Source organism: Xiphophorus couchianus, chromosome 10, assembly GCF_001444195.1.
Source record: "Xiphophorus couchianus chromosome 10, X_couchianus-1.0, whole genome shotgun sequence".
In the NCBI taxonomy this organism is placed as follows: domain Eukaryota; kingdom Metazoa; phylum Chordata; class Actinopteri; order Cyprinodontiformes; family Poeciliidae; genus Xiphophorus; species Xiphophorus couchianus.
Window position 1 is genome coordinate 3,052,867 of NC_040237.1, and position 15,240 is coordinate 3,068,106.

The 15,240-nt window shown below is 42.3% G+C and overlaps 1 protein-coding gene across 30 annotated transcripts in view; it reads right to left on the bottom strand.

Annotated features, from left to right (window-relative positions):
• The window catches only part of tcf7l2 (transcription factor 7 like 2), a 108,000-nt gene extending 93,262 nt beyond the window's left edge, over positions 1–14,738 (bottom strand). For 3 of the 30 annotated variants that reach the window (XM_028029374.1, XM_028029392.1, XM_028029393.1), the window contains exons 1-3: positions 14,083–14,719; positions 13,873–13,939; positions 13,557–13,681 (exon numbers count right to left, since the gene is read on the bottom strand). In XM_028029374.1, coding sequence (XP_027885175.1) covers positions 13,557–13,681; positions 13,873–13,939; positions 14,083–14,271 — 381 coding nt within the window. In that variant the 5' untranslated portion in view covers positions 14,272–14,719. Of the gene's footprint in view, positions 1–13,556; positions 13,682–13,872; positions 13,940–14,082 lie in introns of all 30 variants that reach the window. The other 27 variants (XM_028029384.1, XM_028029385.1, XM_028029386.1 and 24 more) reach the window with 17 other exon arrangements.
• Between the last annotated feature and the right edge of the window lie 502 nt (positions 14,739–15,240).

Genomic DNA, 15,240 nt, shown 5'->3' on the forward strand with positions numbered 1-15,240 from the left:
GGCATGGGTGGCACCTGTCTTTAAAAAGCCTTGGCATTCACTCCGACTCCGGTTTCTTGAGGACGACTGCCTCGTAGTCAGGTGACACATGCTAACGTGCACTTTCCCTGACACGGATCACAATCCGACCAACTAAACAGAGAGGCACTCGAGCACGATGGCAGCCACTTAAACAGCTTTGGCTTTGCAGCGAGGGAGGTCATATTCTCTCACTTCTCTCTCTCTCTCCCACTTTCTGTCTGATAGAGAAACCCTGCCCATGATTCAGGCTGTGGCTTGAAGCTGTAAACCAAAGCTTCCCTCAACGCCTCGCACCCGCCCGGCTACACTCTAACCACTGTTTTTGCATACCACTCAGCTTGTGTAACCATTCAGTGGGTTTTGAACCACCAAAACAATGGCTGTTTAACAGACCAGGCAGGCTAAAGTGATCTAATGTCAGTGTGCCGTGATCTTTAACAGATACAAGGAACCCTAGTAAAAACCACTCAAAGCATTAAGAATAAAATTTAGGGCATTCAATGTCAGTGTTATTTACTACTTAGTGAATCAAAGCTGGAAGCTGAAATTGCTTGGGTCTAGCATGGGTACACCTGCTGCATAGAAAAAAGCAGTCATTTAACTTGGGGTGGGTGTGATGGTGGTGAGCTGGGAGGTTGCTGACAGGACCTGATTGAGCTCTTGGTATGGCAAAACACTCTGGCACTCACTCTGCTGCCCAGCAGACCACAGCCACGTTTCCGCACCTCATTTGCAAAGCAATTCCGTTTCCCTCCCACTCGGTGCGCTCAGTGAATCTTTTTGTCATTTCTACAAGCAGGCTCCATTGGCCTTGTCCACTGAGATGCCAAGCATCATGGAGTTGGGAAGAGAGTGCAACCGGGTCTCAAGGAGACTGCTCTGCATCCTGAGAGCATCTTCACTTGAAGCCCCCTCCTCCCCTCTATCTTACTGGTCCAACACACACTCATCCATTCCCCTGCCTGACTAATGTGCCCTGACACTCGTACATCACCCGTAAATTGGCCAAATGAATTAACCACGGCCCCTGCTTAGCTTTACGGGCTTTAAATTGATTTTCTCCTTTCCAGGTCTGTCCAATAATTGCATTTATCCATCTTGTTGAAGCCAGGTTTACACACCCGCACAAAGATCATGCCAATCCCCCGGATACATTTTCCGCTCTGGTGGCAAGAGTGTGAGAGATTTGTCATTGGATCATAACAGGTAATTCAAACAACAATTAGCCTGACACCGCCATCGTACGTCAATGTCTGGACCCTTGCTGGACAGGCCCTCGCTAAGAGCAATAAGATGCTTTCCACCTCTTCATCTGTCTATGTGTTACCCTCCTCATCTGTCTCGGAGTGACGAACAGAGCCCTGTAATACTTCTTTTATCTACAATTCAAGCCTCCAGGTTAAAACAGCAAACACCCACAGCGGGGAAGAAAGTAGCAGCTACAAGGTCCAGTTATTCACAGACTGATTCAGACCAAAAGAAGCAGAGCTATGAGCATCAGTGGGGGTCATCTCCACACTTGTGAGTGTTTGAACAGAAGTGCATTAGACACTGGAGGAGGGAGTAAGGGGGCAATGGACAATTCAGCTATGTAAACATGCAGCAACTTCCTTCCCTCCAGTCCTTGAGGCCTTGCACTGAGACAAGTCACTGTTCAAATAGCACACACAGCATTCCTGTGCCTGGGCCCCGGCCAGCTGCTGCATCCTAACTGCAGGCTGGCCTGCCCGCCTGAGCAGAGACAGACACAGGCCTTACACCGGCAAGGGTCATCCACAACAAACAAAGACCTTTTATACACATCCAAGCCTAGATTCATCTCCTGGAAAACGCTCCCGAGGGCCTGGGATGCTAACTGCTGGTAATTGCTGACCGATACGGTCCGGTGGACCTCCCAAGGAAGAGAGATTAGTGAAAATCATCCCAACCCTGAAGGATCCTTCCTGAAACTGCTTGATTCCATGTATAATGACAAAGCTGGAAATTTAGCTTTATTATTTGAAATATGCAAAGCAAGGCAGACAATAAAGATAGAGGAAGCAGTAAAGAGGAGATAAAAAAGCCTCCTGGTTCTAAAGTGCATGGTGACGTGCATCACATGACACAAAGGCCATGTCTGTTTAGCGATGCTCGTCTCCACCCTTAACTTTCATTATAACTGCTCCACGGAATTTGACCTTTGGCTTACTTACCAAGGGACAGTAAACACCTTTATGTGAGAAAGCGGATTCAAAAAGGGTCTAAAACAAAAACAATACAACGGACTACTTTAGTATTTTTAACCAAACTGAAAAACAATCTTAAAAAAACCCTAAAATCTAAAAACCTTAACTGATCAAACAATCAATATGTTTTATTTTTGTTTCTCATTTATACCACCTGCACACTTCTTGGCAGCCCAAGCAAAAATGTGTAAAAACTGCATCAGGATAGTTTCACTGAAAATTTCACCTGAACTAAGGATATTATTTTTTCAGTAAATCAAAGGCTCCACAATTATTTGCACCCATACCATTTCCAATTAAATAAATATGGCTTTGTAATTTATAATAAAGTCTTTACTTTAATAAGTGATGTATGGATCTCAGTGTCACTCGTGTGTATATTTGAAGCCAGAGGCAAGTTTTGCTTAGCTATTCTTCGAAATGTGAAAGATGACAGAACGTGTCATTCACGTAAATCAGGAAGGTGCTGATCTTAGATGTGGCTATATCTACAGCAAAAGCTTATAATAACCAGAACTGTGATAAACAAGGCCGGACAACTTGATAATAAATAAATAAATAAATAAATAAAATATGAAAAGCGTGTTGCCCAAAACACTAAGCACAACTATCAGTTCCGGTAATGCTAAAGCATTACACCAAAACTCAGTTTTCAAAGTTAGCAAAAATGGTAAAGAGCTGAACAAAAAATTAGCTCCACTATTAGCGTTAGTGTGCCTACCACCACTGTTAAAATGTATTTTAAAATTTTTATAAACATTATTGTCAGGGACTCTAATAAATCTGGAGGGTGTCAGATTTCTTGTAGATCCCAATATTCAGAGATCCCCATTAGTTACTTTGGTGGTTTTCATGTCAAATCTGAGGTCTTAATAAAGGGACAGTTAGTGGGGAACCTGCTGGAATAAGACTTTTATTCCACTCAGGCTCAGGACTCATCTTTCAGAAACCAGAATGTAAAATATTCACTCTGATGTTCGCCTGAGCCAAAGCATGTAAATTTAAGTTCTGGAAACATGTGCTGCACCAATCTGTGTTTAATGTTTAACACAGAGGTCTAGTGAATCAGCTGTCATTCATTCAGGCTTGGTTTTTATTACGCGATGGCTCCAATCACAGTTTTCCTCATTCTGGACACAGTCTCAGCTGCCAACTGCGGGTCATTATTCCAATCAAACAGCAATTTCAGGGTAGCCAGATTCCATTGTTTTCCGCCTCAGCAATGCCACATTTCCTGTTGTCTATGTGTTTGTCTCCCACTCCACTTGGTTGGTTTTCCACCTGCAAGTCCATCTCTGTGCATCCCTTCAGGCCGGACAGCAAGGGCCACTCATCTCACCTCGGGACAGTTGTCCAAACAAGATGCTCCTTTCACTCCTGACCCCTCGGGGGAGAATGACAATTGACAATTCACTTCCATGAGTCAATTTGTTCACTTTCAGAGTTGACCCTGAGCGCTGCTGTCACGCTGGCCTCTAACCGCGGAGGACTGAATACACAATGAGTGGGTGCGGGTGACAAAAGCCAGGGTAAAATCTAAATTATATAATTATATTCCAAAGTAAGACTTCAAAAGTGGAATGAAAGGAGAGGAAATAAATTGAATGAAATGGTTTAAAATTTTTATTAGCAGTCGTTTTGCTCAATGCTGGGTTCTAAAACACAACAAACCAAACTCAGCATGTGCGGACATGACAGCCTCTTCACATGACATGTTATTTAGTGCTGTACACAAGTTGACAGCTGTCTTTTTATAAGAGGCGCTTTATTATTGTGTGTAAATAGGTTTCTAACAGCTGGTTAAAGAGCTCACATGGGAATTTACTCTTAATCTGTTTTCCATTGGAATTGGTTCATCAACCAGAGGGGGGGTGAGAAGAAATATCCAGCACAGTTCCACATTGCAAGGGTAAAGGGGGTTCATTTTATTAGCCTTGTGCATTTTCAAGTAATCTTGCCAACATTTTTTCTGTTCCAAATCCTGACATAATCCTCAGATTAGTAGATGAAATTATTTCTGCTTGCACCCTTAGAGCTTTACCCTCACCTTTTGCAGCCAGCACCAGATCCACAATTCTTTTTTTTTAAATAAAAATAATGCCACAGCTAAACAAGCGGACGTTCATCTCATTAGCGGACTCCCCTTTTCCTTCCAAAAACCCCACATATGCAACCGCGCTCTCGCTCCTCGGAGCTTATCTGGCCACAATTAAAAGTTTAATTAGTGAGATTAAAAATACATCGACTGGAATTTTATCACCTTAAACTCTGGCCATTATGTGTTTAGCTCACGCTTTTGCCTCTTTCCCCATCTGAGCCATTTGTGAGCAGATTATCTGCATGCTGAAAATCCCCTGGCTGCTTTAAGAGCGGAGATATAAACTGGATACAAAAGAAAACAGTTTTCATAATATGTTGCAGACCCTGTGCGACCGAAGAGACGGTGAATAAACACAATGGCTTGCTAAACTATTCACAACCCTTGAATTTTTTTCACATTTGTCATGTTACAACCACAAACCTCCAGGCATTTTACTAGACTTTATGTGATAGATCAGAACAATGTGGTGCACAATTGTGAAAAAAAGGAAAAAAAAGAAAGCATGGCTTTCACGTTTTTACCATACAAATCTGAAAAGTGTGGCATGATTTGCATTCAGTCACTGTAGAAAAGTGCTGTGCAGTCCGACTACTTAGTAGGATCTCACATTTTGACGCTAACGCTTTAAAACCATAACATTATAATTGTATAATAGTTGTCTTCAATATTTTGTTGCCTAACGAGTTGTCTTCCAGTATTGCCTATTATTAAACTACAACCATCATCAACTACAACCTTAGGCCACAGGTCAGTTTTCCTATTCCCCCCACAGAATGATGCTTCCACAACCATCTTTCACTAAATGACAAAAAATATATATATTTTGTCCAATTTGACTTGATCACTATTTCTCAATGTCCTCGACATGGCTTTTGGCAAACTGCAAGGTAACATCTGAAGAAAAGGTGTTGCACCTTTATCGGTAGCAGGATGAAGGGAGAATGAATATAAATACATGCCACACTTTCCAGATTTTGAACAATTTTCTATCTGCTTGATTTACTGCTTTGTGTTGGTCCACCACATACAATTAATGTAAGATTTTGTTTGCAACAAACAATTCCAAAGTTATGAGTTAAAAATGCTTCCAATTTTATGTACAAATTCTAATTAGTTTGTAAGGTAAGAGGGTAATTATGCTTCACAGAGCCAAAAAAAAAAAAAAAACGGCAGATAAAAACAAGTGAAAAGGGTATTAAAAGATGAAATAAGCATGAATGAGATTCTTCCTCCTCGATATTATGTTCCAGGGCATTTTTACCGCAACTGTAACAGGCTGGTGTACCACAGGTGTTCCCTGCACACTGGCACAGCTAGTCATTATCTGGCCCAATGTGATCATTAAGAGCTGAGATGGCAGCGTGGCACCTCCTCCCCGTGTGTGCAGACACATGCATAATCTGGGGGGGAAAAAAAAAATCTCCAAAGGAGACTCGAGGATTCTTTATCAGTTGTTGTAATAAAAATAGTTACGAGGAGGAGGAAGGGAGAAGGTGGGGGGCTTCCTTTTTCAGTGAAATTCATGTCAGTGCTGGTGCTCTTTGACCCCTTCCAAACACACTCTGCAGTCCAAACAGAAGGCCTACGCTACCGGAATTCCTCCAGCATCACGGCGGCCCCCCGCACCCGGAGCTTTTAGGGTAGCGTTCATTCTGACGATGACGGCGGTGGGAAAGAGAAACGTGGAAGCAAAGCGGGAAGTGAAGGAGGGTCGGTAAGGAGGAGGGGTGGGGGGGCGCATTCAAAGGCAGAAGCCACACACATGAACACATGCTCGGTCGTCAAGCGATGATTGAAAACTGAACTCTCCTGTTCCAATCCCTCCTCTTTCCCGTTTTCTTCTCCTTCGCACACAGGAAGATAAATGTGAAGCCCAGGGGCACTATTGTTTGGACATCTAACCAGGAACTGTCGCTGCTCTCATTGCCCTGGCATTAACAGCAATTATGCGGTCTATTCAGGCGGCTTTTGTGCGTCCGACCCCCGAACCCGACCCCCCCCCCATACCCAACCGTGGGCCCTTCACTCACACACGCAGAGGCCTAACACACATTTCCCGCTTTTCTCCGCTCCCTCCCACTCCTCTGCTGGTGAACTCATTTGGCTACTGGACCCATCATGAATGAACTTACAGAACTATTCAGGCAGGCAAAAGAACGCACATTGAGAAAGTATTTCTGGACTCGTGTCTGAGCTGAAAGAATGCTTCATTTGAAAGCTGTAAACACAAAGTCAGATGCACACTTTCTGAAAAACAACATTTTTCTTTTCTATGGGGAAAAAAAAGAAAAAGAAAGAAAAAAACAGAGAAAAGTCAGGGTGATAATCTCCCAAAACCAGGTCTAACCAAAACCCCACCCATAACCTTTCCATCTAAAAGAAGTAAATCAATAGTCATTATCTTTATCTTTTCTGTAGATGTAGTGCTGCTGCAGTGCCAATAAAAAATAGAAAATCTTCAACAATCACTTCAGTTCATCTTATCGCTGTTTTCTGCAAGTTTGCAAAAGGTTAGGCTGATTGGTGCCTAATAAAGCCAAATATGTTTAAAATGTTATATCAGCCATCGACAATTATTCTTATAAGTCAGCGAAAACTCTCGTTACACAGATGCCAGAGTTTTTTTTTTTAAATTACATAGAAGTGCTATGGAATTAAATATTGGTGTTTAAAAACTGTTGTTTCTGACAGGAGGAGGAGCAGGACTTGTCTGAGTAATAAAGGTGTATGAACGACTCCATGTAACGCTATGTTTGATGAGGAGAGGGAGACATGAAAAGATAAGCAGAGACATGTGGGTGGATACCTGGTTGCAGGTGCTACAGCGCTCAGGAAGTAATAAAAACAAACCAGATTAAGCTGAAAAACATAATCAATTTAAATGTCTTGCACCAGTAAAACTTGCAACACAATTTGTTTTGGAGTTTTCTTTTGGGGAAAAAGCAAACACTGATGGATCAGTCTATTTCATTTTTTACGTTTTAGCAAAGTGCAGTTCCGACTAAACGTTTTTTTATGGTGAAAAATAAAATTGGAAGGATATAGAGGTGATAGTTTTGGTACAAAACTTTTTTCTAAAATATTGGAGATTCGTAACTAAAATTCAAAATGACCTACAGTTTTTCTGAATCTTGAGGTGGGATGAGCCGCTGGAAATTTTTTTTCTGAAGTGACGTGAGCTTAATGTGAAAAGTCTCAAAACCACTGTGACCAACAGCGGCATTGGCATTATTGCTTTTAGCTTAATTTCTTAAAAAATCTTTTAAAAAATGTAGCTAACACAACATTTGAAGAATATTGGTAGTTTTTTACATGTTATTCTAGTAAAAACAGGTTTTTAAACAACTTAATTCACCTTTCAACATAAATGACACAGGTGACCATTAGAGAACAATCTTGTTCCAGTGAAAACTTACTTTGGATTCAGTTCAGTTCAGTAATGCCTTATAAAATGTAGCAGTCAGTCTTACAACAAACTTAAATAGGCTTCTGATTGAAGACAGCTGCTATATGACAGTCCCATGACTGTCCTGACATGCTAACAGCTCAATATCTGGGCAGCACAGTTCATATTCCACAGTAACATGTCCTGGATGAAACCATCAGCTGTTGGCTAGCTCTGCTAGTCCACCTCATCTGCTTTAGCCACTCCTCTTTCAATCTCTGTCTGGCCGTTTGGTTAGAAAGCCGATCAGTGAGATCTTGGAGTAGGGGATATGACGCTTGCCCGTTTGAACTTCCTCCTTCTCTCTGCTCTTTGATCCTAAACATTTCTATATTCTCTTCACTCTATTTATTCCTATATAGCACCAGTTTCTGGTTATTTTTTATTTAGTGATAATCTATAAAAAGACATAAAATGACCTACTCTGAATGAGGCAAAGAGAACATGTTTGATGTGTTTTTTTAAGGCATTGCTTAAGAAGATGGTTTGAAAGGACTGGCAACACCTGCACAGGTATCAGGGCCTCCTAATAACAATCCACAGTCCTCCAAGTATGTACGATTTTTAGCACGTTCACCATTTATTCAAAACACACATTTTCTTGAGGCAAAAAATGTAATTAAAGATAGATGTGCTGTCAAAGCTTCTGCTCTTGGATGTAAACGTGTTGGGATTGTTTTAGACCCTATACAGCTGGATATAAATTGGACATGATGTGAAATAATTTGATTCAACATCTGTTGTAATTTGGTGTAACACAAATAAAGTGAGTGACTAATGAGAAGCGGTAAATAAACACAACACCTGTACACAGATCTAGCTGGTCGCTACATGCTCACGTGTGCACACAGAATCGTTTTATTTCCATGTTCGATGGAGCACCCACCCCCCCACTCGACCCCCACCCCGAGCCCCGAGGGCCACGGCAATGCTACCCTATATTTAACAGATGACACAAGTTGCATTCCAGATGTACAGTGCTATCTTTGTGTTTCGCTCTATAGAAAGAGGCAAAGGAGAAAGCAGAAGAGGAAGAGGGTTACGCTCACTCTTAACGGGGGGGAGAAAGGGAAAGAGACCCCAATGCACAGCTGCTTAACTAACTAATGCTTTCCACCCTCCTCCCCCCCTCCTTTCTCCCTCACTCAGATACAGAAAAGCAGAGCAGGCTCACTGACAGAAACAAGGAGAGATACAAAAAGGTGAAAATGGATTTGTTCATTTAAAGAATAATTCGTTTGACCGGCCTGCGCTCTGTGTTAATGAGTAACAGGCGTAATCTGTCACACCGCAGTCAAAATTAGGCCTCAGATTAGCAGCTATTGCATTAAAAACCCTGAAGTCAGTGATTTAATTTAAAAGAAAGAAAACGAAACAAAACAACAACAAAAAACCAGGAGGTCCAAACCAGACTTGAGTGCAGCTGCTACACCCAAACGCGGCTCGCAGTGCCACCAGGGAGCCACTGCTCCCTTCGCACTAGTTTAAAATCTGATGAGAAACACACCCCGCTAGGTTTTTTTTTTTCCTGCCTCCGTGTTGTTTTGAGCAGCCAGACAGATCAACGATGTGCTGACATCATCGGCATTAGACAATTAAAGCCCCACTTATATTTTATATTTTCCACACACACATGCACACACACGTCCTCTGTAAATATTTACAGCATAAATATTTTTATTCCCATTCATTCGCTAACAAAACCTCACTGTACTGACCCCCCTCCCACCCCGCTCCACCCCTCCTCGCCGTCCCTACATCTGCGATTCATTGACTTTACAATTTACCACATGTCGAGATGGGAGAGGTCGAGCCTCGAACTGAATCACGGCGCAAATATGCGAATGATTTATTGTTTTTCAAAAAAATAAAAAAATAAAATAAAAACCCTGGCCGATTTAGAGCAACACCACTTCTTTTTTTTATTATTCCAGAGCCTTACTCCTATTGGCAGACCATGAACAATTACAGTTTGGACTAATTAAGCTCCGAGAATGTTGCTGCGCACCGCTAATGTCAAGCAGACCCCAATTTCAATTTAATGGTGCCAAACTTTGCTTCCCAGCTCCCTCCCACTTCCAGCTCTCCAACTTAACTCCTTAAATCCAAAGCAGATTGTACTTTTTTATGGGTGTTTATTAAGTCGAAGAAAATAAATAAAAAATAAGGACCCTTTTTTTCTTCCCCTCTTATGCCCGCACAGAATGAAGAGAGAAAGAGACAGAGACAGGAGGAGAGAGGGAGAGGAGGTGGGGGTGGATCGGAGAGCGGGAGCCGCTTCCGCCATACTTTGTAAACAAAAGTGATTTGCAAGACAAAAGGAGCGCAACCTTCCGAGTAAATTCTGCAGCTCGGAGGGGAGGGAAAAAAAAAACCCAGCAGCAACGTTGTGCCATAAAAAAAAAAAGCCCCGCGGACACCAATTAGGCCCGATTAACATGTAAAGCCAATTTGATAAGGTGTGGGCCCTATCTTCTCAAATCCGCATTAAAACCCATCTTTTCCTCCTCGTTGCAGCCAAAAATTCCATTCATACCAGCCAAACACACATAATCCATATGATATGCCATTGTTATGCTTATGTTGCTCACGTGTTGTTGGAAAGATACGGTCTGCTGTCACTTTATTACAGATAAGGCCACACCAATACGGTACGGCACAAAAGGAGGTGTTACATTCACTTAGAATTATGTTATTTCCTATTGGATGAAAATTAGTGAGGGTGAGTTGGAGTGGATTTAGTAAAAAAAAAAAAAAAGGAAAAAAAAACAAAGCAAAGGAAGCCTTTTTACCACTTTCAGCAAGAGTCTTTATTTTTTCATTTCAGGTAGCGTTTTCATCCCCCCCCACTTCCACAAGTCTGCCCAACCTCTACTCGTTCTTTTATAAACTAATCGTAATTACATGTCGAAACTCAAAACCCCCGCCAAATGTCTCAGCGGGCACGGAGAAATACGGAGGGCCAGGAGTGGCGTTAAATATCTTAACATTCATAAGTCCAAGAGGCACTTAAAAAAAAAAAAAGAAAAGAAAGCAGGGCGGATTTACGGCTCGAAGCAGGAGAGCTGGCCGCCCAGATCCCCCCCAATTCTTCCCTCCCTCGGCCTCAGCGTCTCCAGACCTGTTGAGGTGTGATGTTAGCCCACATCACCGGAGTTAACCCGCCAGCTGCTTCTTCTTCTTCTTTCGTTTTTTTTTTTTTATGTTCTCCCCTAGAAGCCCCTGCGTTAGCAACGGCAGGAAACAAAAGGTGAACTCGAAAGGAGATGGAAAACCGGGGGTTGAACTTGGCAGGCCACTTCCCCAATTCAACCTGCACCCAGTGATTCAGCAGGCCTTTGTGTGGGGGGTTTTAGGGAGGAGGGGGCAGACCGCTGGGAGGAGGAGACGAGAGGAGGAGAGCTTTTAAAGCCCGGGCACAGCTTCATGTCAAATTGCTTAAATGATCCTAAATTGTGAGCCTCCTCGGATTTAGGTGGTAGGAAAAACAAATTCTCGCCGGTTATGGCTCCCAGAGGTCAGGCGGCCTCATGCAGGAATTCTTTTTTCCCGCCTCTTGGGTCACGCAAACACAGAAATAACACAAACAATTTAAGATGTCCGAACAGATTAGGTGAAATGCAGTCTGGTGGAAGTGGAGGAGAAAATATTTTCAATTTCCAATTTAAACATCTGTTTAAATCATTTCAATTATATTCAGCAAACACACATCGCCGAGGAAAGCGAAAGGGAACAGATATGGAGGAAAAATCAGAGAATCAAAGGCTTCTTATGACAAGACAGTCTCATTCTAATAACACCGGCAGCAGTCATATTCGGAGCCTAACGTGACATGTTAGGGAGGAAGACAGCTAATCAATGTTCAGGTGAATTATTTATCCCGGCTTTAAATTTAATAGATTTATATTACAGCCACCGCCGACTTCAAAAGCTCCAGCAGCTCGGACACACAGGGCGCCGCAGTTGGAGGGGGAGCCGAGGCGAGGAGGTACAGTAAGAGCCCGAAAAAAAGAAAAAAAAAAAACTATTCAGGTGCGTTCGTTGTGATTATCGGTTTTAATGTCGTGTCGCTGCGTGCAAATAAGCACCTCGTCTTAGTTTTGCTATGATGACATAGGTAATAAATCACAGCGCACAATTTAAAACAAAAACAAAAACAAACACACCCTTCCTTTTGTCAGTTCTGTGTGAAAATGGGAGATTCATGGACAGGATGAGCAGAGCAAAGGTGGATCGCGTCTCAAAGGAGCATCTCTTTAGATGCATTGCAAAATGTGCTGTGTTATCTAACTGTTGCACTCGCCAAGCTGCAGGACACAGTGCTGTAATATTCATAAAGAATAAAAAAGCTGCTCTATTGAAACAAGGAAGTCCTTCACTTCAAAATCAGCCTCGACGCTGTGAATGCGAGTTTGTGTCAGAGCCTGATGATGAGAGTAACGAGTGACTAATTCCACATACCAGCCGGCAGCATTATCGAGGCTGACAAAATGTGCTCTCCTGTGCGGAAGACACTCACACACACACCCTCACACACACACACACACACACACACATGCACACACCATCACATAAAGAGATATGAAGACATGGTGGGCAGCCTCACGTGAGACCACGGGCAGAAATTGTGTCAAGCACAAAAGAAAGCATTATGTGCCAAGGTGCGAGTTCATTTTTCAAGGCGTGCACAACAAAAACCAAAACCAGGTAATGAATATCAGTTGAGTAGTTGAGTAATTTCCTAGAGCCTGGTCTTTGCCTTAAAAAGATGACAGGTTCCTAAAGCACAGCAACGATTCAAAAAAAAAAAAAAAAAAAGAAATTATGCTGCTCATGGTTTGTCTTTGGCCCCATGGGACCAGCTGAGCTAAATGAGTGAGGGTGCATAATTACAACAGGACTGATTGTGTCAAAATAAATAACATGAATTTGTTTGGTAACAGAGCTTTAAATGATTTTGGGTTTTAAAAAAAAAAAAGGAAAAGAAAAAAGGCAGCAGATTCCTTTCGGTAAACAAAAGCCGTAGCATGCAAAATGAAGCAATCACTAGTGTTAAATAAATCACAACCTAAACAGCAAGCTTGCATTTAATACCAATACCTTACACATTGATTTTTTTGGGGTTTTTTTGCAAAAAGTCAGCATGCAACTTAAAAAAATTATCCATGCAAATCCCTCTCAAAGGCTTATTTGCATATTTGTTGCTTTTTAAAAACACTGTTCCGTGTGTTAGAGAGCCTGTGTAAAAGTGCAGCTCCCTGTAGTGTTAGTGGGGAAATAAAAAAAAGGGCATTTTTGATGAGGCCATGCAAACACAAATCAGTTGCATTATTTAGGAGGAAGGGGGTGAGGGGGATCACGCACTTTTAACCTAATTTTAATACAACACGGCCAAATATTGTTATTAAAAATAAATAGAAAAATACAATACATTTAATTGAACAAAAAATTTCACTCAATTTCCCCTAACATTTATGATTTCAATTTATTTCTTTAATTCTTTAGCACAGTTAGCATGTTAGCATCCATGTTCAGGAGCGCGGTGCTGTACACTTCAGGAGGAGTTGGAAAACTTGGCTTCCACAATTTATCCCCCCCAATTTTTTTCAGCTTTATTTGGGTGACAACGCTGTTTTGGAGCCTCGGTGTGTGTGTGTGTGTGTGTGTGTGTGTGTGTGTGAGAGAGAGAGAGAGAGAGAGTGAGAGGAAGAGTGTGTGAGGAGTGTGTGTACAGATATCCAGCTGGTAAAATAAGTGAACTTACTGTGCGTGCTGTTGGAGAAAGTGATCCGTTGGGGAGGTAGGGGCTGGTGAGATCGGGGATCATTATAAACGGATAGCCCGGGTACGGTGGGCTCTTGAACAGCCCTCCATCTTGCCTTTTCGCAGCTAACATGGCGGGGGGTGGGGGGAGAAGAGGAAAACTTTTAATAAACTGGCCTTGGAATGTGTTTTTTTTTAATCGTTGGAAATTGTATTTGAGGAAGAAGGCTGCAGCAGACTCCTTCCTCTGTTAAAATCACATAATGTCATGGTTGAGAAAAAAAAACAAAGATAGGATATTAAAGCAAGAAACTCACCCTCTTCTAAACTTTCCCTTGTTTTGTCTCTGAAAGTTTCAGATCTAGGCGGAGGCCGTCTTTCCGCCTTGAAATGCAACGAAACACAAGGATTGCGTTAAAGTTATAGGGGGCTTTCATGGTGAACTCTATCAAAGTGTGCTAAGAAATGTAGGCCACCCCCTGAAACATGTAATGCGAACTTAGCGGAGCCGATCGATCCGAACTTACCTCCGAGTCCGAAGAGCTGTTCTGATTCGTTTCCGACTCGTTTACGAGCGAAGATTTGACGTCTGCTAAATCCCTTTCTGCCGAGGAATTCTCCGAGATTTTCTCCTCCTGCTCCCCTTCGTCTTTGAACGAAATCATCTCATCGTTTGCGCCCAGATCGTCCCCTCCACCGCCGTTGAGCTGCGGCATTTTTCCCCCGAGCAGAAGAATCGTTCTCGGGTCGAAAAAAAAACCACCAAAAAGTTTCAAACCCTTGATCTCTGCGAGCTCGAAAGTCCGCGAGTTTTAAGTTTTCGGGGGGGGTTTTCTTTTTAAAAGAGATGGTCTTCGTATTGGCGTTTTCCAAAAGCTCTGGTATATAAAACTCAAAAACACAAGGGGGGAAAAAGAAGGGGGAAAAATGTTGGCAGAAAAATGGGGAAGCCGGAGAAGGAGCCGAGCCGCTCGGATTGAGTGAGTTGAAGTTGGTCGGAGTGGTTTTCAGTTCAAAGGCGGCGCTGATTGACAGATAGAGAGGGATGGAAATAGAGAGAGTCTGGATTCGGGATTATTGACAGGGAGAAACACACAAGAAACTAATGAGATTCAAACAGGGAGGGACTTGAAGTGACGTTTTCATAAATAGGAGGAAAAAAAAAAGAGAGAGAGAGAGAGTGAGGGAGAGTAGAGGGAGTGCTGGTTGGAGGAAGCCGGCTGCAGCGAAAAAGCATGTGAGGAGTGAAAATGCCAGTTTGGGAGTAGGACAGCGATGGTAAAATAGCAGGAGGATATAGGAGTTGCTTGCAAATATGGATTAAACGCACATATGGGCGGTCTCTCAGCGCGAAAAAAAGGAAGCAATGAAAAGAAGGTACTTTTATGGAGCTCCAAAAGTGCCATAATTATATAAAGAGAAAGAATAAATGAAAGATTTATTCCTGAAATGTCAGTTTTTGAAATGGCTCACCACGCAGGGCGGTATGCCAGGAGGGGCGGCACAAGCCTGCCTTCCCTCCCCCAAAACTTAAAGCAACAACAGTAAACCCTGTTGACAATAACTCAGGCTTTTAATGACATTGAAGGAATGTTATGAAAGAAGCATTAATTCAATTCATCAAGATACACAGGAAGAGTTTGTTAAAATAAGCAAGACTTTTTTTTTTAATTTGTAGCTCTGAT